This window comes from Clupea harengus, chromosome 16 (assembly GCF_900700415.2).
Source record: "Clupea harengus chromosome 16, Ch_v2.0.2, whole genome shotgun sequence".
Classification (NCBI taxonomy): domain Eukaryota; kingdom Metazoa; phylum Chordata; class Actinopteri; order Clupeiformes; family Clupeidae; genus Clupea; species Clupea harengus.
In genome coordinates, this window is record NC_045167.1 from 5,184,214 (window position 1) to 5,209,417 (window position 25,204).

Sequence of the window (25,204 nt, forward strand, 5' to 3'; positions counted from 1 at the left end):
CTGACTGTAAACAAATTCAGTTAGTGTAACAGAATTATTTCTAGGTTTACCCGATTGTTAAGGAAGTATATTTCCTTTTTAAACATGCTCTGCCGCCCCTGAGGCGAGATTGCGCTACACCTGTCAACACCTTGAAAAACGTTTTGGTCTGGCGGACAAACTTTTGAAAGGGGTTGCAGGCTACAATTCCCCTCTAGATAGGCGTGCACTCAGGTCTATTTACAAGAGATCAGGAAGGAAACACGTTGGTCACTGAGAGCCGAAGTCAGCCTAGCCCAATGGAATGCACCCGGAACTTCAGTTCCTTCTGGCCAAATTAAAAAGCGCGTCGTAAGGTGCAATGTAGCCTACCTGCCTGGGCTATATCTACGTATGCATGAGCTGGCAACATGAGACTGGCACGTCCCAAGTAGCCTGACGTGTGAGTCTCTGCCAAACATGTCGGAGGTGCAGGTAGATGATAACGAACTGAAAGAAATCGACATATGTGACGGAGATAGCTGTTCTCAGAGTGAGAGTGGAGTTTTTGTAAACTCTTGTGCATCGACCACGGATGGCTTCTCTGCGTTTCAGCAGTGGACTTTAACAGGCCAAACACGGACTGATGGCAACTTTCCCACGACTTCTGAATGTGCCATCTGGGCCAAAGGAACTGTCCAGGGGCCAACCGACGTTGCTCAGGTTCCAAATGGCGAAGTAAACACCGATTTCGAAAACGCTTTTTGTCGCAATGAATATCTGGAAGACGAACAACCAAGAGCAGTGTCCCGAACTTCTATCGTCGACTGTTTACTGGTGGAACTCTACGACACCTTCACTGGCAGCAGGAACAGAAGGAGCGTGGACAGCTTGGATAGTTCGACCGAAGCGTCAGGTTCGGATGCGTTCTTCGGACGGAGTAACTCGGTGTCTTATTTCCTGCAGGAACTTCAAGAAAAGCATACCAGGCGACATCAAGTGAAATACCTTTCCCCAAAAGGTAAGATATTGTGAATCTGCATGTAGCATGCCTAACAATCAAAACACTCAACACTCAAACACAAAAAAACACACAAGAGAATTCGAAGAGGTTTTATTTTACACGTCTATCAATGTTCTATCCTCTGTAAGTCACAGTTAAACAAATATATGTCACGTCAGCGTGACAAGTGCCATTACGCTGAAGTGCATTCCTTTGAGAAAAGGTGACAACACATTTAGGTACAGTCTCTCTCACACACACACACACACACACACACACTGTCGTTGGGGGCAGTTGGGTACAGTCGTAGGCTCTGTGAGAGTATGGTTAGACAGCTATAGTCACACCTACCCCTGTGTATTCTGCTTCAGCCAAGGGAAACACATTTGTTTTCTTATGATCAAGCTCATGGGTGGGTAAGAAGTATTTGGATAAGATAACCATTTAAGTGCGCACAATGTGACACGAGCACGCTCTTGGATGTAGACCTTGCAATTGGATGACACTTGTCCAAAGATAACTGGATACTTTTGACACATTTCTGAAACATAGCCAATGAATACCTGAAGGCAGTCCTTTCTGTATAACGTTTCTCAGACTGTGCTCTGAATGGACAGAAGAATTTGTATGTGTTTGTTTAGCTGGTCCAATATTTGTTCCCTCTCAGCTCCTCTTTGTCCCTGCGGCTGAGTTTCCCAGCAGGACACAGTTGGGCGTCAGGCCCCATTAAGCAGCCATATCCTCTCTGTTAAGGACCGGAGAGAAGTCATTCATCAAGCCCCCCCCATACCCAAATTTCCGCCACTGTTTCCCAGAAAGTAGCATCTGCAGCCATTTGAGGGCAATGAAGATCTTAATCTTCTGACGCTCTTTGATGCCATTTATTCATTGGCGATCATTCTGAGTCTGATAAGATGCTGTACAATTTGAGAAAGGCAAGATGGCGGGGCGATGTCACTAGTCAGCATTAAATTCTAGTCAGTTTGGTTGTTTATTTATTATTCGATTTCAGTCATGCACTGGCACAAAATATGTTAATTCTTGTGCTAGTAATATATATATATTATATAATATATAAATCTCTATTGTAAACATCATAAATAGTTGCCCTTCATATGTCTAAATAAATGATATTAAACCTTGATTATTAGAAGTATTAGGCCAGCATGACTCATATTTTATTGTGGTGGTTCTTCCCCAGACCCAGAGGAGCTGAAGGGGATCATCCAGGAGATGAAATATCGCATCAGCATCCAGTCTGCCAAGCTGGTGCGCCTGGTCAGGAGGAAGGACCGCATTCACGGCAAGCTGCAGAAGAACTACGACGTCATCACTGCGTGCCTGCAAGCCTTGTCTCAGAAAAGAAGTACGTTTGATTACACTCTTTTTATATATTTCTGCCCTTCTTTGAAAGGCCCGTTTGCTTCAGTGCTGAAAGTTTTTTTTCTTCTCCTGGTGACCACATTTCATAAATTCAGAGTAGGGTCCGCAATTCTAATCCAAAACATTGTTTTGTCAAATTCGGCAAATTGCCCCTCAGGGTCCTCTAACTGTCCAGAAAGACTCGGGAGGTAGGAATAGAATGACATGTTTTAATCCTGAATAGGATACATTGCACTGTAGTCTTCAGTGGTTTACTGTTCCTTGAGAAAAAGATAGGGTTGCTCACTCTGTAGGCCAGGATGGGCTTAAAGGTGTAGTCTCTAATTCTAATGCAATACACTTGTTGTCAAATGTAGCGACTTGCTTCTCACGGTGCTCTAGCTGTCTATTCTGTGTGCAATGAAAAAGACTATGGTGTTCTTTCACAGTCCTGGGTTTGTAAATGGGAAACAAAGACAGTGGCTCAGACCAAGCAATAAACAATTCCAGCCAATCAGCATGTTGCTTCAGGTGCATGGAAAGGAGGGGTGTAATTTGATTGGCTGCCGAGCTCAGCTATCAACAACCTTCCGCCAGATTTGCAGACTCAGACTCCGATTTAGCAACTCCATATTTTGAGTTGATTACAGTGCATTGATCTCCGACACGTTTCTTGTAAGGGTATATATAAAACATGTTCCCTTCATTTTATATATATATTTTTTTCAATGAGTTGTTTTTTACATCATGAATAAATAGGTGTTCACACAGTCACGATAATAGCTCATAGATGAGAGAGAGTAGCAGAGGCACAGTGGCTTGTAGATTTGGCAAGAAAGTAGCGTGGTGAAGAGATTCTGCTTGAAAGCCATTAGATGGATTAGATTAGTATTAGATTGTGCTTGTTCTAGCCAGGACTCTTTCCTGTGGGCGCTCCCTCTCCTCTGTGTATATTCATGAAAATCTAAGAAACCTCATTTGAAGTGCAGTAGCATATCCCATGAATAGAGAGAGAATGTGTGAATCTGTTGTTTAAAGGTGTGTGTGTGTGTGTGTGTGTGTGTGTTTATTCTGCCTAGAAGTGGACCTCCTGTAGTACAACAAAACAATATAAGATCTAGTTACATTGACAAACAGTGATGCTTTAAATTGTCCGTTCCTATCCACCTTTATCGTTTTACAGTGTGATTCAAATACATCACAGAATAGACATTTGATCAGTGACAAATGTCTCCTCTCTCTTTTACATACACATTAACAGTCAATGTGTAGATGCTGTAAATTGTTAGATTGCACTAGATGTCAAATATTGACACGGAAGCACAGATGCCAATTTGGTGTCAGATTGCAGCTCCTGAAGCTGTGCCATGGCCTGAAGCCGAGGGATGGCAGCGCCAGTCCAGAGAGAACTTCATGTGAAACAGATCAGGGCCAGATCTGCCCTCGAGTCTTGGTTCTTGTGTTCTTGAGTCCAGAGAGAACCTAGTGTAGATACGGATCAGTCAGATCTGCCCTCGAGTCTAGGTTCTTGTGTTCTTGAGTCCAGAGAGAACCTAGTGTAGATACGGATCAGTCAGATCTGCCCTCGAGCCTTGTGTTCTTGTGTTCTTGAGTCCAGAGAGAACCTAGTGTAGATACGGATCAGTCAGATCTGCCCTCGAGTCTTGGTTCTTGTGTTCTTGAGTTCTTGTGTGCTTGAGTCCAGAGAGAACCTAGTGTAGATACGGATGTGTCAGATCTGCCCTCGAGTCTTGGTTCTTGTGTTCTTGAGTTCTTGTGTTCTTGAGTCCAGAGAGAACCTAGTGTAGATACGGATCAGTCAGATCTGCCCTCGAGTCGTGTGTTCTTGAGTTCTAGAGTTCTTGTGTTCTTGAGTCTTGACTCACTGAATTGTGTTTTGTTATTCTTTCACTTCCATGCAGCGTGACCACTGCGTAACACAGGTATGGTAAATTATCCTCCCCCTAAGAGATCTCCCACTCATCCCTGCCCTCTGTGTGTGCATGATGGTATCCCTTCTGTCATGTCTTTACTCTCAATGACAGACCACTGAGCTTGTCATGTTGTTATCTTACACAAGATGTCAGGCAACTCTGGGGTTATAAACTTCATTCTTAGAGGACACAGATTAGGTCTGTCTACTCCTATCCAGGAACAAGATCATTTGGTTTAATCCTCAAATCGTAATGATCGTGTGTGTGCACGTGCATGTGTGTGCGTGCATGCGTGTAAGTGCATGCGTGTGTGCGTGTGTGTGTGCGTGAGTGTGTGTGTGCGTGTGTCTGTGTGTGTGTGTGTGTGTGCGTGCGTGCGTGCATGCATGTAAGTGCATCCGTGTGTGTGTACGCCTGTGCGTGTGTGTGTATGTATGTGTTTGCGTGTGTGTGCGTGTGAGTGCAAGGGGAGAGAGAACTTTTCTTCACATTATTAAGATTTTAATGCTTATATGTTCGTCTTTAATTTCATCTGTCAGTGTAAGCATTATGGGATGTTTGCCGCATACGCTGTGCTAGTTACAGATGAATTGTTATGCGATTTCCTGCAAATATTCGTCCTCCTTGCTCAGGGGATAATCTTCCCCCTGTATCTGAAGCTCACGCAGAGATGCACTATGGGAAGAATGAGTCCTCCAAAAGGCACAATATATTATTCATCTGTTGGAGCCAGCGCTATAAATAGATTGGCTGTGTTAGTTTTGGGATGTCTTGAGATACAGCCTCACCCTCTATCACCTGGGTGACTTTGCGTTTTTATTCTCTGTTCTCTGTTGTCCTTCCTCTGTCCTGGGTGGCGCTGGTCAGACACGCCTTTGCAGTGCTGAAATAGAAATATGAAAAATGCTCCTGCAATTATTGGTTTGTGTTTTGCTCAGGTTTGTGTTCCTGCCTGTTCCTTCTTATCATTTTGCTTCAGTGTGTGTGAAAGAGTTCACTGCATAAGCATCTTAATGTAGTCTTTATCTTGAGAGCATTCTTAATAATCTTTGTGTAGCATGCCTTCTACAACGCATCACCTTTTATTCCCTAATTTATATTCTACTGAGCTGCCAAAGACTGTAAGACTATAATGAATGCTTTGGTGTGTATGGATGCAGTCCCCCTGGACGTTGTTGTTTCTCTGTTCCTTATGGTCTCTGCCAGTTATTTATTTCTCCCGCCTAAGTCATTACTTCCACCCAACTGTCATGTATCTCCAGCAACCCAACCTATCTGACTCTCCCTCATCCACACATACACCCACCCACACACACACACACACATATTCCGTGTGACGCTGCCTATGTGGGTGTACACCGTAGACATCATCCTGCTAGAGTGCGATGCTGCAGCCGTTTCTCAGATTGCAGATGCTCATTTGGTGGTCGTGAATGGCTATTTTGGTTTTTACATGTAGGATATTGCAGCAGGTTCTGTGTTTTTAGATATTTTTAAATGACATGTCATATGTTTAACGTTTGATTGTTAACCGTTCGTTGACGTACAGTACGGTCCTATACACTGTTGTCTTTTATCAATTAGATCGATTATCTCGCCATCTTTCTCGGACGCGTGGATTTTTTTTTTCTTCCAAACACGGATGCCGATGTAGTTCCTCCTATGACACCGGGTTTATGTAAATGCGTTAGACCTAAGAAGAACCAAAGATCTACGGACAGGGAGTACATTAGGAACGGAGGAGGGAACAAAACGAAACTCGTCTGTATCCAGACGACCTACCCAGATGAAGCAAGACAAGTTTGTCCTTTCCAGAAGATCAAGAATTTCTTTGAAAAACAAACAGAATGCTGCCGGAGTCGGCAATATCATCAGCAATGTCCTCAAGAAACGCAGCAACATCTCTCGGAGTGCACCGCGACTGCTTTGTACCTTGGAGCCAGGTGACCGCAGTGTATACGCTTCCTACTGTAGGCTATGATGTAAAGACTGTTGACGTTCACGTTCAGTAGTGTATTTAGTATCTTTATCAATATTAATTTAATGAAATAGCGTGTGGACACATTCCTTTAAACTTTAATTATTAACATGAGTTTTTACCAAGAGTGTGTAAAGTGAATCCACCTGGCTTGTACCTTCAGGACTTCAATATCCAAACAGGGAAACCGCATTCATTTTATGTACAGATCTATAATTTTATTTTTATGATAACACGTCAGGGGAACAGGATCAATTCCTGGCCGTGTTTGCATTTATTTAAGGTCTATATGCATAGTAATTGTGTTTCCCCAGTTCTCGGCATTTCATTTGCAAGTGCTTTCACCGTTTCAAAGAGGGAGGGCTTCGGCGATAGTAATCATGTAATCCCCGTCTGCAACGGACAGTAGCCTACCGAAAACTCTGCTCAAACATGGTACCGCAGCTGCCCGGAGCAGACTGAGCGTGAGAGGATGGAGGACACTGACACAGGTCGTGTAGTGCATTATTAATTTGATCATTAGGAATTGTAATATACATAGATGGGCGACACATTTTGGATAGTGATAACGACATTGTGGTAGCGAGAAAGTACCTATAGCTATATCTTTAGCGTTAAAGACGTGAGCAATGGCCGCTGCTGCGGTTGCTCAGCCACATAGAGATGAACTTTCGAATCACAGGCTATTTCTTCCTCAGAGCAATATGTATTGTCACATTTCCGGATATACCAGAATCGATATGTGGTCAAAATGGAGAACAAGTTCATATTTTGTGGCTTTCTGATGCTTTCGCTTGAGGAAGTGAAGAGCGGAAGTAAAGAATCAGCACCACCGCGAACGGGACAGCGACAGTTATCAACAAATCTGATCCAAGGACTATCGCATGCTGTTTTAGTTTTACCCGTTTATAATGTATCGACCAGCCCAGAAAGCAAACACGGAACAAGAGAAAGTAACTGAACTTCAGAAGATCTGAAATAGTAGAAAATATTTTCTTGCTGTCGTCTATAGGGTATGACGTCTTTCACTGTAACTTGTTAAACCCGCCCCCAGCAGCCTGTTCGAGTCGCGGTCCTGATCGAGTTGTCCAAACCACCGATTGCTATTTAAATTCATTTATTATTGATCATTCCTTGATGAGAACCTTCAGGATCAAGTTCACTAATGGACCAAATAGCAGCATCCCAATAAAAGGAAATCCGATTTAAGTAGGCTTTGCGCGGTCGATAAAATGATGGGCATATGCGTCGGCTAAGTGAAGGGGTAGGGTGAGTAGGGGTGCTACATTTTCAAAAGAACACAATAACCACTCTCCTGATGAGGGCAAAATTGCATTAGCCTTTCACAAGCTAAGCGTTTTAACGTTTTAACCCACTGACCTCGCTTCCTTTCAACTACTGATCTCTGTTGTTTTTCCTTGCAGGAGTTGACACGAGACTGAAGTTTACGATCGAGCCCTCTCTCGGGAAAAATGGCTTCCAGCAGGTGAGTTGTGCACATCATTACATTTCTACTGGAAGGGTAGCCACTCTTATTAGTTCCTGTCAATAAGCAACATGTTATATGAACTGTATGGTAAATGATCCTCCCCCTAAGAATGTAAGTGGAGCGTGTGACTCAATAACTCCTACATGGCCATGCAGTAATATGGTATTATAGGCGGTGTAAGATGCCCTCTTGTGCCATCAAGGATAGCTTTGTGGAAGTCGCTGAAAGAAGGCAATTATTTGGCTTTGTAGATTGCTGTAGGATGCCTGTGACAACAGTGTGGTGAAACGCTGCTTTCATTTCCCTGTCTAATGTGCTCTGTCTTCCGCAGTGGTTCGACGCTCTCAAGGCGGTGGCCAGACTCCCTACTGGGATCCCGAAGGAGTGGAGGAAGAGGGTATAATTTTTAAAACTAATCATTTTTGTATTTTATTATTTATTTCTAATAGAATACAACAAAAGAACCGAAAAGATCTTGATCGCCCCCATCGCTGTACCCACCACCCTCACACATACAGTCTTGGCAGACTAGATAATGCCATGCAGCACCTTCTTTCATACACACCAAAGTTGGGGTATATAGCTATACGCTGTTTTCCCTAACCCAGTTGAAAACACAATTGGCTTTTTCTTTAATGTTTTGTTTGTTTTTTCATAAGGTGTGGCTGACACTGGCCGATCAGTACCTCCACAGCATTTCTATAGACTGGGAGAAGACACTTCGGTTTGCCTTTAACGACCGGAGCAACCCTGACGATGACACACTCGGAATTCAGATCGTTAAGGTAATGAATTATTTCTTCCCTTTTCTCCTCCATTTGCCTTTTTTGATCGTACAGTGCTGGGTACGTCGTTCTTACTTCACCGCAAACTCAGTAAAGTTGGCGTTTAAGATTTGTATCCATTGTTAGCATGTGGACCCTATACAAAGGAAGGACACCACTAGTTTTAGAGTGCCTTCCATGAATATGGTTTGGTTTGTGTACATTGAATTTTATTTAGTCGATCAATAAGGAAGCTTAGTGATAATAAAGGGAAGGATGGCGTCAGCAGCATTTCAGGTGGTTATATATATATATGGACAAGGTGAGTGATTTAAACCGGTTCCCCAAGGAGCCGTATTGCAGGATGTAAGGTGTGCGGGTAGGCATGGCGGGGAATCAGTCATAAATGGTGTGTGTGGTCTTCTGGATCTCTGAAGCAGTCGGCTTGAGTAGAGAGATATGAATGAGGAAACAGTACGAGTAGAGAGAGATGATTAGGGAAGCATTAAGCCGATCGAAACAACATATAAAAGACTGATTTCACATTTGAAAGAAAGAACAGCAGGATGCTGAGTGTTCACAGTACATTTGGTGTATTTGGTGAAGTGTGTTTGGTGTATTTGGTGAAGTGTGTTTGGTGTGTTTGGTGAAGTGTGTTTGGTGTGTTTGGTGAAGTGTGTTTGGTGTGTTTGGTGAAGTGTGTTTGGTGTATTTGGTGAAGTGTGTTTGGTGTATTTGGTGAAGTGTGTTTGGTGTGTTTGGTGAAGTTTGGTGAAGTGTGTTTGGTGTATTTGGTGAAGTGTGTTTGGTGAAGTGTGTTTGGTGTGTTTGGTGAAGTGTGTTTGGTGTATTTGGTGAAGTGTGTTTGGTGTATTTGGTGAAGTGTGTTTGGTGTGTTTGGTGAAGTGTGTTTGGTGTGTTTGGTGAAGTGTGTTTGGTGTATTTGGTGAAGTGTGTTTGGTGAAGTGTGTTTGGTGAAGTGTGTTTGGTGAAGTGTGTTTGGTGTGTTTGGTGAAGTGTGTTTGGTGTATTTGGTGAAGTGTGTTTGGTGAAGTGTGTTTGGTGTATTTGGTGAAGTGTGTTTGGTGAAGTGTGTTTGGTGTGTTTGGTGAAGTGTGTTTGGTGAAGTGTGTTTGGTGTGTTTGGTGAAGTGTGTTTGGTGTATTTGGTGAAGTGTGTTTGGTGTATATAAGTGATGTCACACACGGATAGAAGCTGTCAGTGGGCTCCTGTAAGAGCCATAAGGTTTAAGACAGATAAGATCTCATGAACCAGTAGTGAGGGTTGGGTAATTAGAACCTGTAAGAGCCATAAGGTTTAAGACAGATAAGATCTCATGATCCAGTAGTGAGGGTTGGGTAATAAGAAGGAAGGACTTGTTTGATTTATGGTCCACCTCAGCAGTAACAGACAGAACCTCATCAGTGATCATGAAACGGGAAAATAGCTTCCAGTAAGCTGTTCTCAGAACTGTACACTATAATATGCATGTAAGATTTTAAGACTGATAAATGTGTGGTGTGGCTAAGCGGGATGGATTTATTTGATTTATAAGACACATGAGAAGTAATTAAAGCTCCTGTAACATACAGCACATCAGAGATCAGATATGAGAGTAGCCTAGTTTCAGTATATAAGAAAGACACAGGATTGATATCAGCACTGATTTAACGTTTCGTAATCTACAGCACACGAGTTCAGGATGTATACGATGTCAGTCTGACATGGATAGGGCTGGAGTACATGGGAGAACAGATGTGTTGATGACCCCTGAAGCACAACAGACAGGAGGTGCAGCACACACTACTGAGCACTACTCTAAGATGTTAAGCACTACACACTACTGAGCACTACTCTAAGATGTTAAGCAGCACACACTAATGAGCACTACTCTAAGATGTTAAGCACTACAGACAGGATGTGATCACCTGCAGACTGAGTGGGCGGTGTGGTGGAGAGGAGAGTGGTGATCACCTGTAGACTGAGTGGGCAGTGTGGTGTAGAGGAGAGTGGTGATCACCTGCAGACTGAGTGGGCAGTGTGGTGGAGAAGAGAGTGGTGATCACCTGTAGACTGAGTGGGCAGTGTGGTGTAGAGGAGAGTGGTGATCACCTGCAGACTGAGTGGGCGGTGTGGTGGAGAGGAGAGTGGTGATCACCTGCAGACTGAGTGGGCGGTGTGGTGGAGAGGAGAGTGGTGATCACCTGCTCCTGCCGACTAAGCGGGCTGTGTGGTGGAGAGGCAGGATGTTTGCTCATGGCCTGAGCGTCAGCGCAGAGAGGCTAATGGAAACCAGGCAGGTGTTTGTTTGTTTTTTTCCTTTTTATGTCTTCCCTGAGTGTGTGTCTGGCACGTAAGGAGAATGTGATTCATCGCCTGTGGTTCGTGTGTGTGTGTGTGTGTGTGTGTGTGTCTGGCACGTCAGAACATCGCCTGTGGTTTGTGTGTGTGTGTGTGTGTGTGTGTGTCTGGCACACAAGAACGTCACGTCACCTGTGGTCCAGGGTGTGTGTGTGTGTGTGTGTCTGGCACACAAGAACGTCACGTCACCTGTGGTCCAGTGTGTGTGTGTGTCTGGCACACAAGAACGTCACGTCATATGTGGTCCAGGGTGTGTGTGTGTGTCTGGCACACAAGAACGTCATGTCACCTGTGGTCCAGGGTGTGTGTGTGTCTGGCACACAAGAATGTCTTGTCACCTGTGGTCCACGTGTGAGTGTGAGTGTGAGTGTGTGTGTGTGTGTGTGTGTGTGTGTGTGTGTGTGTGTGTGTTTGTGTGTGTGTCTGGCACGTAAGGACATCGCCTGTGGTCCACGTGTTGTCCCGCAGAGGGACATTTCTGTGAAGTTCTTCTTCCTTTCTGTGTCACTAATATTCAGTCTTATGTACATTACATTAATTGTCCTCTCTCTCTCGCCCTCTCTGTCCTCATCTATCAAATAATATATTTCAAACTTAATTAAATGTATTGCACAAAAATGTGTTGTATGATGTACCAGATAGATCGAAAAACAGACTAATGCTCTCTCTTTCTTTCTGTTTCTCTTTCTCATTGTTTCTGCGGGGATAAGCTATAGATCATATTGTGGCCTTATTGTGGCCTCTCTTAGATCTTATTCTCTCTCCCTCACTCTTTCTTTCTTTCTTTCTTTCTTTCTTTCTTTCTTTCTGTATCTCTCTCTCTCTCTTTCTTTCTCTCTCTGTCTGCTTGTTCATAGGGTAACTGTATCTTCCCTAATCTCTCCCTGTAGGACCTGCACCGCACGGGCTACAGTTCCTACAGTGGCCAGGAGGGGGAGCAGGACCGTGTGGTGCTGAAGCGGGTGCTGCTGGCCTTCGCCCGCTGGAACAAAGCGGTGGGCTACTGCCAGGGCTTCAACGTGCTGGCCGCCCTCATCCTGGAGGTCACCGACGGCAACGAGGGGGACGCGCTCAAGGTACTTAGGAGGCCCTCGGCTTAGATGACCTCGTGGAGGTCTGGAGTACTGACTGAGAAGCTGCTGCTACTACTGTGTGTGTGTGTGTGTGTGTGTGTGTGTGTGTGTGTGTGTGTGTGTGTGTATGTGTATGTGTATGTGTGCGCGCATGTGTGTGTGTGTGTGTGTGCGCGCAAGGGTTTATTAGGTGTAGAGTATCACACACTGGTGGAGTTTTGGTGCTTTTTGCTGCAGTGTGTGTGTGTGTGTGTATCTGTCTGTGTGCGCGCAGTAGGGGTTCATAATCTGTTAAGGTTACAGCCTCATGGTTTTATACACAGATGTACACATTTACTGTCACTATTTAAGTCACTCTGTAAAATATATGATTAAAAAAGATGGATAATAAATAAATAAAAGTCACCTAGAGCACATTGCATGGTGTGTTCACTAGGCGTGTTCCTCTGGCTGAAGTCAAGATGGAAACTGCTGAGTCAGAGGTTATTTTTCAGCAGCAGTGGATCTCTGTTGTGCCTGCGCAGCAAGTCCGTCCTCACAACACACTCTCTCCTAGTGGGCAGGTGGCCATGTTGGAGACCTAGGCCCCATCCAGACACTGATACTGATATACAGGACACGAGGCTATTGTTTTGGCTATTGAGATTGTTTTGATGACCGCTTATTGGGTCTCCTTATATGACAGGGGTTAGAGTTGACCTTGATGGAAGTTATCTTGGGAACAAAACTAGCCTTGAGCTGGCATGAATACAGTAGGTCTGACCAAGGTCAGGGTCTGCCTGTCTGTCTGTCTGTCTGCCTGTCTGCCTATCTGGGATGTCTTGACTCCCTCGGGTGTTTTGATTTGTATTTCACATGTAAACAGTTTAGTTGTAACGGTTAATTTGGTGTGATGGTTCCAGGTGATGATCTACCTGATCGATAAGGTGCTCCCTGAGAGTTACTTTGCCAACAACCTGCGGGCGCTGTCTGTGGACATGGCCGTGTTCCGAGACCTGCTGAGGCTCAAGCTTCCGGAACTCTCTCAGCACCTGCACCACCTGCAGAAAGCAGCCAATCAGGACGGTGGAGGTGAGTCCGACCAGTACACCATCACATCCAAACCAGTTATTTCATATACTGTGCCATGTATGCTGCTAACCCAAGAGTTTCATATACTGGGTCATGTATGCAGCTAACCCAAGAGTTTCTGAGGCCAGTTGCCTGTGTGTTTTGGGAATCTATTGTATGGTTTGGGAATGAATAAGTAGTGTGATACACAGATTTGTCAGTCAAAAAGCTTGTATCCATCAGACTAGCAAGTAGTAAGTAGTAATTGGCATAGGTCTGTTTACATTTGTCCTGAAATAAAACAGCAGCACATTAAAAGCTCTACCTTTGCTCTAGTGTACTCGGCAAGCCAGTGTTGTTATCTTGAGAGTAAAATAATTATGCTCTTTGTATTCTGTGTACAACAATAGTTAGGTGTGCATCATTAATGTGACTGTTTGTGGGTGTCTGTGTGTCTCTCTGTGTGTGTGTGTGTCTGTCTGTCTGTATGTGCGCGTGCATGTGCGTGTGCGTGTGCGTGTCTGTCTGTGTGTGTGTGTGTGTGTGTGTGTGTGTGTGTGTGTGTGTGTGTCTGTCTGTGTGTGGGGTGTGTGTGTGTGTGTGTGTGTGTGCGCGCGCCCTCCCACAGGCAGCTACGAGCCCCCGCTCACCAACGTGTTCACCATGCAGTGGTTCCTCACCATGTTTGCCACCTGCCTGCCCCGCCACACCGTGCTGAAGATCTGGGACTCGGTGTTCTTCGAGGGCTCCGAGGTCCTCCTCAGGGTGGCCCTGGCCATCTGGGCCAAGCTGGGAGAGTGAGTGGACTGATATAACAAAACAATGTCTCAGACAGGGACCACTTAATCACTGACAGAGATGAGAGACGAAACAGGAATTGGTGATATTTCTCCTTTGAGGGGTGGGTGTTCTTCTGAAGAATGGCCCAGATACTAGAACAGGATGTTAAGAGGCACCAAGGTCATGGCCTTGAAATCAGCAGGGGAAGCGCATGCAGTGTTGAAAAAAAAAAACTTAATGTCTAAAATCTTTGCATTTTCCAAAATGTAAAAATAATATGAAAACTGTGGAAAATGCATGTTTATACTTGAAATATCCTTTTAATGTACCCAATAATAAGACACTTCTTATTGAGGTCATTGCTTAGTCCTTTGCTTAACACTGGTTTGAAATATGTTGCTGAATGATGATCATAAAAGTATGACTGAAATACTGAGTAGTATATGACCCCTGGCTGTATTATGGGAAAATGTCTTATTTCCTCCGTCATGTTTCTTTCCTCTGCCAGGCGCGTAGAGTACTGCCAGTCTGCAGACGAGTTCTACAGCACCATGGGCTGCCTCGCCCAGGAGATGCTGGAGCACAACCTCATAGACTCCACTGACCTCATGCAGGTAATGTACTGGGCAGCTGAACCTGCAGTCGTGAGGCCAGGGTCTAGACATGACTTTGGCTTGCCTGTTCAACCTGCTGACAATGTGGACTGTTTGCCATGCAAGGTATTTGTATGGATCGGAGGATGATTACACATGAATACCAAAAAAGAGTGCTATTCAGAACTTGGTCTGACGTTCTTAAACTCTGAACTTAGAGAAATGGGTTCCTTCGAGCCCGTAACAACACTCCACTAATGTGACCCATTTCAGCTTACCATACGTTTGACCTTTCAACTGTGTGGTTCGTGGAGGAACCCCGCTATATGGCAGACAAGATTTGATATGGATTATTTAGAATGACTTGTGTGGCGTATAGATCTTGGTCTCGAAGTTTTTGGACTTTGAACTGATATCTGAAAGGAACCTAGAAAGGAGCCCTTTTTTGGTATTCATGTGTAATCATTCTTCACCTGTGAGCTGAATTGTGTACTTTATTGACCAGATAAGATTTGATATGGGTTATTTATGATGACGTGTATAGATCTAGGTCTCAAGTTTTTGGACTTTGAACCATGAAGGAACCCCTTTTTGTCGGTATTCATGTGTAATCATTGTATTCAACAAGTAAATGTTATTCACCTCATGGAGGAACTGCCCCAAATATAGATAGTAAGACACTGATATGAAGTATTACTCCTTTTGTATGATGTTTTTGGTGTTGCTGTTGTACCTGATGTAACCGGTGGTAACCACAGTAGATTCCCTAGCTGAAAGTCCTATTCTGTCTTTCTCTTTTTTTCTCTCTCTCTCTCTCTCCCTCTCTCTTCACTGTTTCTTTCCCTCTTATTTTTTTCTTTCTCCTCTGTTTCTCTCTCTCTTTCTCCTCCCTCTTTCTCTCTCTCTTTCTCCTCTGTTTCTCTCTCTCCTCCCTCTTTCTCTCTCTCTTTCTCCTCCCTCTTTCTCTCTCTCTCTCTCTCTTTCTCCTAACTCTTTCTCTCTCTCTTTCTCCTCTGTTTCTCTCTCTCCTCCCTCTTTCTCTCTCTCTTTCTCCTCCCTCTTTCTCTCTCTCTCTCTCTTTCTCCTAACTCTTTCTCTCTCTTTCTCCTCCCTCTTTCTCTCTCTCTCTTTCTCCTCTGTTTCTTTCTCTCTCTTTCTCCTCCCTCTTTCTCTCTCTCCCTCTCCCTCTCTCTCTAGATGGTGTACGCCATGGCTGTCTTCCCCTTTCCCCAGCTGGCTGAGTTGAGAGAGAAGTACACCTACAACATCACACCCTTTCCTGCCCCTGTGAAGGGCAACTCACGGTAAGGGCAGTAACATCACACCCTTTCTTCCCCTTTGAAGGGCAGCTTACAGTAAGGGCAGTAACATCACACCCTTTCTGCCCCTGTGAAGGGCAACTCACGGTAAGGGCAGTAACATCACACCCTTTCTGCCCCTGTGAAGGGCAGCTTACAGTAAGGGCGGTAACATTATACCCCTCCTTGCCCCTGTGAAGGGCAGCTTACAGTAAGGGCAGTAACATTATACCCCTCCTTGCCCCTACGAAGGGCAGCTTACACTACACCCACAACATCACAGCCCTCCCCACTCTAGTCAAGGCAAACTCCCGGTAAGGGCCCTTCCAGCAGCTGTGGGCTCCTCATTAAAGGACAAGTACCTCATTAGAGAGTGAGTAGAAACAAAGAGTGTCTCTCCATGGGATCATGTCAGAGTTTTATGTGGATGCAAAATGACATGCAAATGTGGCAGGCCCTTGGCAGTGTGTCAAGGATCAGATATCCAGAAGAGTCTACATCAGGTATGGACTGTGTGTAGACATCGTGCTTGAATGAAATTGTGTTAAACTCAGAGGTTTGCTATGTTTGGTTTGTGAGGTAGGGTATGGCTGGACAGTTTGAGGAATATTCTGGGAGATGTTTCTTTATGTCAAAGTGTTTTTGGAGCCAATTATCTCTGTCGGATCCATCCGACAGATCCTGGGTCTTTGATGTTATAATGACAAGTGATTTTTAAGTGACTGATGACAAACCATACACAGATGTTCAGTCTTTTGTTTTATTGTGTGTGTGCATGTGTGTGTGCGTGTGTGTGTGTGTGCGTGTGTCTGTGTCCTGTAGTAGTCCAAGTGGCCTGGAGGGATGGGAGAGTGATGATGATGCTGACATGGATGATGAAGATTCCCTAGTTACGGCTCTGGGTTGTTTGGGTCCGCTGGGAGGCTTTCTGGCGCCGGAACTACAGCGCTACCAGAGGAACGTCAGAGGTAAGTGGGGCACAGAGTGTGTACACAACATTATAGAAGAGCCCTTACATGTTCTACCTTTTAAAGGTACAGCCTGTAATTCTAATCACACACACTTTTTGTCTCATACACTTTTTGTCAGCAAATTGCCCCTCGTGATCTTCTATCTGTCTGTTCAGTGTTCGTGCTCATAAATACTCAGGTGTTCGCACACAGTCCTGACTCTGTAAATACCCAGGTGTTCACACACAGTCCTGACTCTGTAAATACTCAGGTGTTCGCACACAGTCCTGACTCTGTAAATACCCAGGTGTTCGCACACAGTCCTGACTCTGTAAATACTCAGGTGTTCGCACACAGTCCTGACTCTGTAAATACCCAGGTGTTCACACACAGTCCTGACTCTGTAAATACTCAGGTGTTCGCACACAGTCCTGACTCTGTAAATACTCAGGTGTTCGCACACAGTCCTGACTCTGTAAATACTCAGGTGTTCACACACAGTCCTGACTCTGTAAATACTCAGGTGTTCGCACACAGTCCTGACTCTGTAAATACTCAGGTGTTCGCACACAGTCCTGACTCTGTAAATGGGAAACAAACAAAGGGGCTCGGAGTGAGTCATAAACAATCCCAGCCAATCAACACCGAGCTTCAGGGGCACAGAAGCTCGGAGTGTTATTTGATTGGCTGTTGAGCTCAAATATGAACAACCTTTCACGATACCAAAACTGATCACAAACTGCACCTTTAATCAGCAATAGTTCCTCAATAACACAAGTCAGGATGATGCAGCATAGCTGTTCTTGTGGGGGGATGAATGACCCTGGCTTGAATTTGTTATGAAAGAACCCTTAAAAGGTCTACCTAGAACCCATTGACCTTTAGGAGGTTGTCTCCCTAAAGGAAAGGAGGAACCTTTTTTGAGAGCATGACATTCTCCAAAAGGAAAAGTCTCTACCTGGTACTCTTTTTCAAATGGTTCCACCCAGAATCCAATGCATGTTGCAGAGTGAGTCTGTGTAGTGTGGATAACCTTAATAGTTCCACAATAGTTTTATAAAAGAACTCCTTATCTGAGGGTTCTGCTCATTCTTTAGTTCCTATAATGAAACTCAAACGAGCTCACCTGACCCAGTACAGAGGAGCAGTGTCAGGACGCAGAAAATACACAAATACCTGTATATATGAAAACACTACAATGCAGCAGATGAGCTGATCTTATCCATAATGGACCCTAATTTATTGACGGGCAAATGGCAACAAATAACGAGCAAAGTCCACCACACATGAACTGAAGCTAAGCTAACAACTCGGCACATTTTTTTTTTGCTACTTCACCACGATGAGTAAGATCCTAAGCGCAAACATGGGTGGGTCAGCACAATGCTCCCACACGCCACACAATAGTATTAGTTCACGCACGACAGACTTTGCTTGTTCCTCATCGCGTTTGCTCATTGCCTGTCAATGGAATTAGAACCCGATGTGTGAGAGGCCGCTACAAGCTTTAGGGTTCTCTCTGATGAATGAAGATGAATGATGCTGCAGAATGTGTCAGTGTAGAGTAGAACAGCACTTCTATGGTGCACTCTCTCCCCGGTACTATATTGTTTTACAGCTCCTAGACTATCAGGTGTGTGGTGTAGTGTGTACTCTGGCTGTAAAGGATACAGCAGCTCTAAATGGCTAATCTGAGACTGATAAAGCTGAATGAAGAGAACTAAGGGGCCTCTTTGTGGGCAACAATGATGGCTGTAGTTTCAGAGAGAGATGGTTCTGTATGAGGAATACCCAAAGGGTTCTGCTTGGAAACCTCTGATGAAGAACCATTTGCAGCCTCTTTTGAAATAACTTTTTCTTCAATAAAGTAGTACATTTCCTCTAAAAATGGTTTTAGTCCTTGAAAATGAGGACATTTTACTAGCTGAAAATTAAGCTTGAACTCAGTTCTCTGTGGAACTCTTAGCTATTAGAAGCACAGATGAACACTGTGTTTGTGTTCTAGTGTGTGCGTGCGTGTGTGTTTGTGCTCTAGTGTGAGTGTGTGTGTGTGTGTGTGCTCAGAGGGATCCCCATATCTTATCCGTGCCTCACACTGATCCATCCTTTTCCTGTTCTCTCTCGCCCACTTCCTCTCTGACAGGAAGCGGCTTCATGCCAGGGGCTGTTCCCATGACTACTGTACTTTTGACTGTATTGCTAAATCTTTCCATCTCTACATTCCATCATAATGGTAATAGGGAACATGAAAAAAAAACTTACTACTAAGAAGGATACTCACCAATTTACCAGATTAATCAGATCAGGAGTGCAACAAGATGACAGAAGTATAGTTTACAGTTTTAGACAGTGGACATAGACAGTAGGCCTAGGCTATGTTTTTCAACAAAAATCCATCAATCTTTGTCCTAGTGGGACTTAACGTAACATGACGAAGTTTTGTCTACCGACAATGTTACTGTTCTCTGGGTAACGTTAACTCCAGAGGAGTGTGTGTGTGTGTGTGTGTATGTCTGTCTCTGCCCACATGTGTTTGTGTGGTGTGTGTGTGTGTGTGTGTGTGTGGTAGGGGACTAATGTGTAAGATCTATCCTTTTAAAGACCTTTGACACTCAGAACAGTTTGGGGGATGATTTATTTAGCATTTTGGTGTACAGTATAACCCCTTTACTGCCTTACAGCAAAGAATGATTTAATCCTGTGTGATTAAATATGTCTGTGCACGTTTGTATGTGTGTGTGGTAGGGGGCTAGTGTGTGTGTGTGTGTGTGTGTGTGTGTGTGTGTGTGTGTGTGTGTGTGTGTGTGTGTGTGTGTGTGTGTGTGTGTGTGTGTGTGCATGTGTGCATGTGTGTAATTGCTTTCGTGGAAACTCCATGAAAACACATGATAAGTTGGACAATACTCTCCTGGTCTCGTGAGATCTCTTTCATCCTCTTCCAAGTTAGATTAATTCAAATCCTGTCATGTTTTTAAAAGAAGTATGCCGGGTCGCTGAACTTTAATTAGCTTTAATCACAGACTGCAGAACTTCAGACGACAGTGAGGGACTGAATCCAGACAACAGGGGTGGGAGGTCGGGGAAAGAAAACTAATTCCTGTCCATCACATGAGAGGAGCGGGAATTCAGAGGGAAAGCTAAAAGTCGGGTTGGATTTGGACTGTCTCGTCTCGAGGCGCTTCTCTCGCCTCTGGTGTAGTCTGTGTGGGAGTTTTGGGCCGAGGCCTTGAAGCATCACTGGGTTTTTATCCTGGGTGAGGGTTTGACTGCTGGATGGTTTCTTAAGGTGGTACAAAAGGTCAAAAGGTTCGCCGGCCACAGAGGATTATGAAAACACTGAGTTTCTTTCTTTCAATTCTAAAAATCTTAGAGAAAGGAGGACAGTACACCTAATAACCACAGCTTGGAATGTCCTATTCTTTCTCTCCTTCTCTCCTTTCATCTGTCTATCTGTTAATTTATCCATTCCTCTGCATTTTCTCTCTCTCTTTCGCTCACCCATCACTTTTCCTTTCATTATCTCTCCTCTCTTTACCTCTCTCTCTCCTCTTCTCTATTCCGTTCCTTCTGTCTTCTTTTTCTTTCCTTCACTCTCTTCCTCTCTCCGTCCTATCCATCTCACACTCTCTCTCTCCCTCTGTCCATCTCTTTATCTCTCTCTCTCTCTCGTCCTCCTTCTCTCTCTCTCTCTCTCCTTCCCTCTCCCTTTTTCTCTCTCTCTCTCTCTCCTTCCCCCTCTCTCTCTCTCATTCTCTCTCTCCTTCCCCCTCTCTCCCTCCTTCTCCCTCTTTCTCTCTCTCCCTCCTTCTTTCTCTCTCTCCCTCTTTCTTTCTCTCTCTCTCCCTCCTTCTCTCCCTCCTTCTCTCTCTCCCTCTCTCTCTCTCTCTCTCTCTCCAGACCAGCATGGGGAGCAGAGTCCCCGCAGCAGTAACATGGCGGGGGTGTCCCCGGGAGCGGTGGGTGCGGTGGGGTCCGGTCGGGCGGAGCACCAGGCGGCCATCAACAGCATGATGCTGGAGCGCATGAGCACCGACATCACCGCGCTGAGGAAACAGTACTCACGCATCAAGACACGACAGCAGCAACAGGCCAACCTGCTCTACATAAGAACAGGTGAAGACACACACACACACACACACACACACACATCACCGCGCTGAGGAAACAGTACTCACGCATCAAGACACGACAGCAGCAACAGGCCAACCTGCTCTACATAAGAACAGGTGAAGACACACACACACACACACACACACACACACACACACACACACACACACACACACATCACCGCGCTGAGGAAACAGTACTCACGCATCAAGACACGACAGCAGCAACAGGCCAACCTGCTCTACATAAGAACAGGTGAAGACACACACACACACACACACACACACACCCACATACTGAGTAAACAGTACTCATGCATTAAGAGACGGAAGCAGCAACAGGTGAAAACACACACACAAACACACACACATAAACAGACACACACACACACATAAACAGACACACACACACACACATAAAGAGAGAGCGAGCGAGAGAGAGAGAGAGAGAGACACACACACACACACACACACACATACATACAGACAGCAGTGCTGTGAAGAAGCCGTATTCCCAGATAAAGAGATGATGGGTGCAGGGCAGGATGTTGAAGGAAGAACAGGTAAACACACTGGCCTACTTCTACATGAACACTAACCTGTTTACCTTTGCACATAGAAACACACACACACACACACATATTTATACCCACACACACACACACACACACACACACACACACATATTTATACACACACAGCCCTCTCATTATTTGAGAATTGTCATGCTGTAACACAATACCTGGATATCGTGTTACAGCATCACACAATACTGGTTGTATTAGACCTGGTGATGGTTGCATAAGACAAGAATAAAAACACTCTAGTGTCGTCTAACACATACATACACACACACACACACACACACACACACACACACACACACACACACACACAAGGAAACAAAGTGTCCTTTAGCTGTGCAGGAAGAGCAGTCCCTTCCCAGGGGTGGCGATTACCTATGGCTTAGAGTGCTGTGTGTGACTTTCCAAATAAACGACTGAACTGGAATCTCTGCATGCACAAGAAGCCCTTGACATCGCTACCTTGAGATGCATTTAAAGGAGCAGTGTGTGTTTTTGACATCGCTACCTTGAGATGCATTTAAAAGAGCAGTGTGTGTTTTTGACATTGCTACCTTGAGATGCATTTAAAGGAGCAGTGTGTGTTTTTGACATCGCTACCTTGAGATGCATTTAAAGGAGCAGTGTGTGTTTTTTTTAGGTTCATGAGATGACGAGTGAAATTGCAGTACACAAACATTTTGCATACAATTGCATATACACACACACACACACACACACATACACACTTCAAATATACATCTATATGTATAAATATGTCTGGTGTTTTCCTCAGGTCCTGGTCCAGAGGCCTTGTCTGGGGCCTCGTGTGAACCCCAGAGTAATGGTATTACCCTTCAGTCAGTAACGCCGTGTGGGCCCCCACTATATATGAAGTGCCCTGATGTTAGCATGTGTTCTTCCTGTGTCTTCTTCTCACTGTTTTTAAGTAAGCGATAAGTACAGCAAACGTATACATTACATTACATTACATATATCTAACCCTTAACCATCAGGTAACAATATATAGCTAACCCTAAACCATCTGGTAACAATATATAGCTAACCCTAAACCCAGGTCCATCTGGTAATAATATGCTCTTAGATGAGGAACACAGGCTTGTTGTAAGGACACAGTGATAGGAGCACTGAATATAAAGTGGGAGCCAATGTGGGTTTGTTAAGCTGTTTCACAGGGTGTCAGGGATGGTGGCAGGAGCTTCCAGGTTTGTGCAGAGGCCAGCATGGCCACACGGAAACCAGGCTGGTGAAGGGGCGTGGTCACATGGGGACCCAGCTGGTGACAGGGGGCGTGGTCATGGGAGACCAGGGTGATGAAGGGGGCGTGGTCACATGGAGGCCAGGGTGGTGAAGGGGGCGTGGCCACATTGGTGGGGCCTTTCCTTTGAGGCTTTGACTAAACCTTTCACTTCGATTTTGATCTGTTTTGAATTAATGTCTAGTTGGGTGGTCAATGAATTGATTGGTTGATAAATTGATTTATTGATTACAGAGAAGCTGTACCTTGTTTAGTTGGTTGATTGATTGATTGATTGATTGATTGGGTGATTGTTCAATGAACTGTATCAATGAACTGATCAGAGATATTATTTTAGATTTCACTTGCACTATGAATGTAAATGATAAGTGTTCTGCAAGTAGCGCCAACATATGATCATTGATTGATTGATTGATTGATTGATTGATTGATTGATCCCTGTTCAGAAGTATCCAGGTCCACTTGCACACAGCGCCTTGTGTACCGAGTGTCCGCAGTTTAAACTCAAGAGCTGGTGGTCTGCCATTGCAGCGGCTTGTGGGGAATAGTTTTACCCATAGCAGTCAGTACTCATAAAAATGTTCTTCATACAGACAAACACATTTAATTTCCCACAATACACTTGGCATAGAAAAATAGCACAAGAACCAAGAGGCTTGAAATGAAACAAACATGTCTGTGAGGTTTTAAACCAATTTATCATAGGATCATGTTACACTCATGCATAAAGAGGTGCATGTTACAAATAGAGCTTTTTTTAAATCTCCTAAATTTCTCCTAAATTTCCCCTTGGAGTCAATGTTCCAAAGCTAAGGCTCTCTCTCGCTAACTAACTGGCACGGCCCCGAGTGCATATTTCATGACTTCACAGGGAAAACAGGATTTGATCAGCCTCAGTGTTCCAGCCTAGAGTTGGAGGGTGGGGGCCACACATTTAGGCATGTAGGCATTAATCATTCAGGCCTCCTGAGATTGGGCGTGATTGACGTCAATCATCTAATCAAGAGCTGCTTGGGTGAATCTGTCTGAGGGGCGGCTGCAGTCCTAAGGACACCTGCTCCTCCCTTGATTTCCCGCTTTGTCTGTTTTATTCTACTCGGTCAAGTTGCTTGCCTTTCTTTTGGTCTTTCTCTCTCTCTCTCTCTCTCTCTCTCTCTCTGCTCTTTTTCGTTTCGTCAGTCTTTCTTTTTTTTCTCTTTCTCTGTCCAACTCTCGCTGTCTGTCTCTCGTATTCACACTCTCTAAATCTTGCCCTTTCTCTTTTTGTCTCTCTCACCCTTTCTTTTTTTTTTCTTTATCTCTCTCTTTCACCTTCCCTCTCTTTCCAAACTCACTCTCACCATCATGTTTCTCCCTCCTCTGTCCTTCAGATAAGTGTCCGGCCACCAGCGTCCTGGCCTCCCAGGTGCACCCCTCCCCCGTGGTCAACCACCTCCTTCTGGGGAGGAGGCCTCGAGGAGCCCCCCTACGGAACTCCGGGAGCAGCCCGGGTGGGGCGCTGCGCGGGGCCCCCCAGGGCCAGTCCACCCCTCTGGACGAGGCGGTGCGGAGCCGGCTGGAGTCGCCGTGGCGAGCCCACGTGCGGACCCACCGTAGGAACATCGCCAGGGCATGTGCCCAGCTGGAGTTCGATGACCCCGAAAAAGCGGATGAGGGGGCGGAGGAGGAGGAGGAGGCGGCGACGGACTCGCCTGGGACCCCGACCACAGAGGCGGAGCAACAGGGGGTGGATTCACAGGATGAAGAGGAGAAGGGAGAGACAAGAGAGGAGGAGAGGGAGGAGGAGGAGGAGGAGGAGAGGAAATGTGAGAAAGAGACTGCACAGGTGGAGGGAGTGCAGGAGGCAGAGGAGGTGGTACAGGGGGAGGTGTCTGAAGAGGAGGTGCCTAAGGAGGAGGTAGTGACAGAAAGCTTCTCACAGGACTCCAGACTGGATGGTGTGGATGGAGAAAGGGAGGAGCAGCAGGAGGAGGATAAGGAACGGATCGGACCGGTGGAACAACGTTTGGCCTCCCTGGAGCTGGACTCAGAACCGGAACTCACGACACCCTCCAGCACATCGGAACCCACACCGGCGCCGACGCCGACGCCACAGCCAGAAATGGAGCCGGCACTGGACTCCTCCAGCTCAGAGTCCTCCTGCTCCGCCAGGCGGATGCCCACCTCCGCTTCTACCCCCGCAGGGCTGTCCAAGTACCAGCAGCAGCCCCTGCCCTTCTCCCCCTTCCCCTGCCTCAAGGTGCCCCGGAAGTCAACGGCTGCGCGGAACTTGGGGCTGTACGGCCCGACGTCACGCACGCCCACCGTGCACTTCCCCCAGATGAGCAAGGGCATGAGCCGGCTGAGCAGCAGCAGTAGCAGTAACGCCCTCTCCACCAGGAGGCGATGATGAGCAGCCTCTCCCTCTCCCTCTTCCTCTTCCTCTCTGATTCTGCGTGTGAACATGTTTTTGTGTTTCTTGGACTCTCATGCACTCCTGATGAAAAACTGTTTGGTGACACAAGCAAGGCTCAGGGACCGAGATGTCCTATATGAAGAGGCACTGTACTCACTCTCTTACGCACACATACACACACCGATACAAATGTACATGTATGCACACATGCACACATACACACACACACCCCAGCTTTCAATCCTTCACACACACCCATGTACAC

The 25,204-nt window shown here is 45.4% G+C and overlaps 1 protein-coding gene across 4 annotated transcripts; it reads left to right on the forward strand.

Moving 5' to 3' along the window:
• The first annotated feature begins 65 nt into the window (after positions 1-65).
• tbc1d30 (TBC1 domain family, member 30) lies at positions 66-25,204 on the forward strand. 4 transcript variants are annotated; one of them, XM_031582285.2, is made up of 14 exons: positions 66-979; positions 2,163-2,327; positions 7,660-7,721; positions 8,056-8,121; positions 8,384-8,509; positions 11,740-11,925; positions 12,825-12,993; positions 13,601-13,769; positions 14,261-14,366; positions 15,543-15,649; positions 16,466-16,611; positions 20,491-20,706; positions 22,062-22,112; positions 23,915-25,204. In XM_031582285.2, exons 1-14 carry the CDS (start codon positions 439-441, stop codon positions 24,931-24,933), a joined length of 3,129 nt encoding a protein of 1,042 aa, XP_031438145.1. In that variant the 5' UTR covers positions 66-438; the 3' UTR covers positions 24,934-25,204. The 4 variants fall into 4 exon arrangements, with proteins under 4 accessions (XP_031438145.1, XP_012680861.2, XP_031438147.1 ...); XM_012825407.3 differs by lacking the exon at positions 22,062-22,112; XM_031582286.2 differs by lacking the exons at positions 66-979; positions 2,163-2,327 and adding an exon at positions 6,208-6,726 and having other exon boundaries at positions 23,915-25,203.

Bases quoted from the DNA above. Each gene is read 5' to 3' on its own strand.
- tbc1d30 (XM_031582285.2), top strand. From the start codon at position 439: ATGTCGGAGGTGCAGGTAGATGATAACGAACTGAAAGAAATCGACATA. The intron at 8,122-8,383 runs GTATAATTTTTA...TTTTTTCATAAG, and splicing joins CGAAGGAGTGGAGGAAGAGG to GTGTGGCTGACACTGGCCGA. The intron at 14,367-15,542 runs GTAATGTACTGG...CTCTCTCTCTAG, and splicing joins ACTCCACTGACCTCATGCAG to ATGGTGTACGCCATGGCTGT.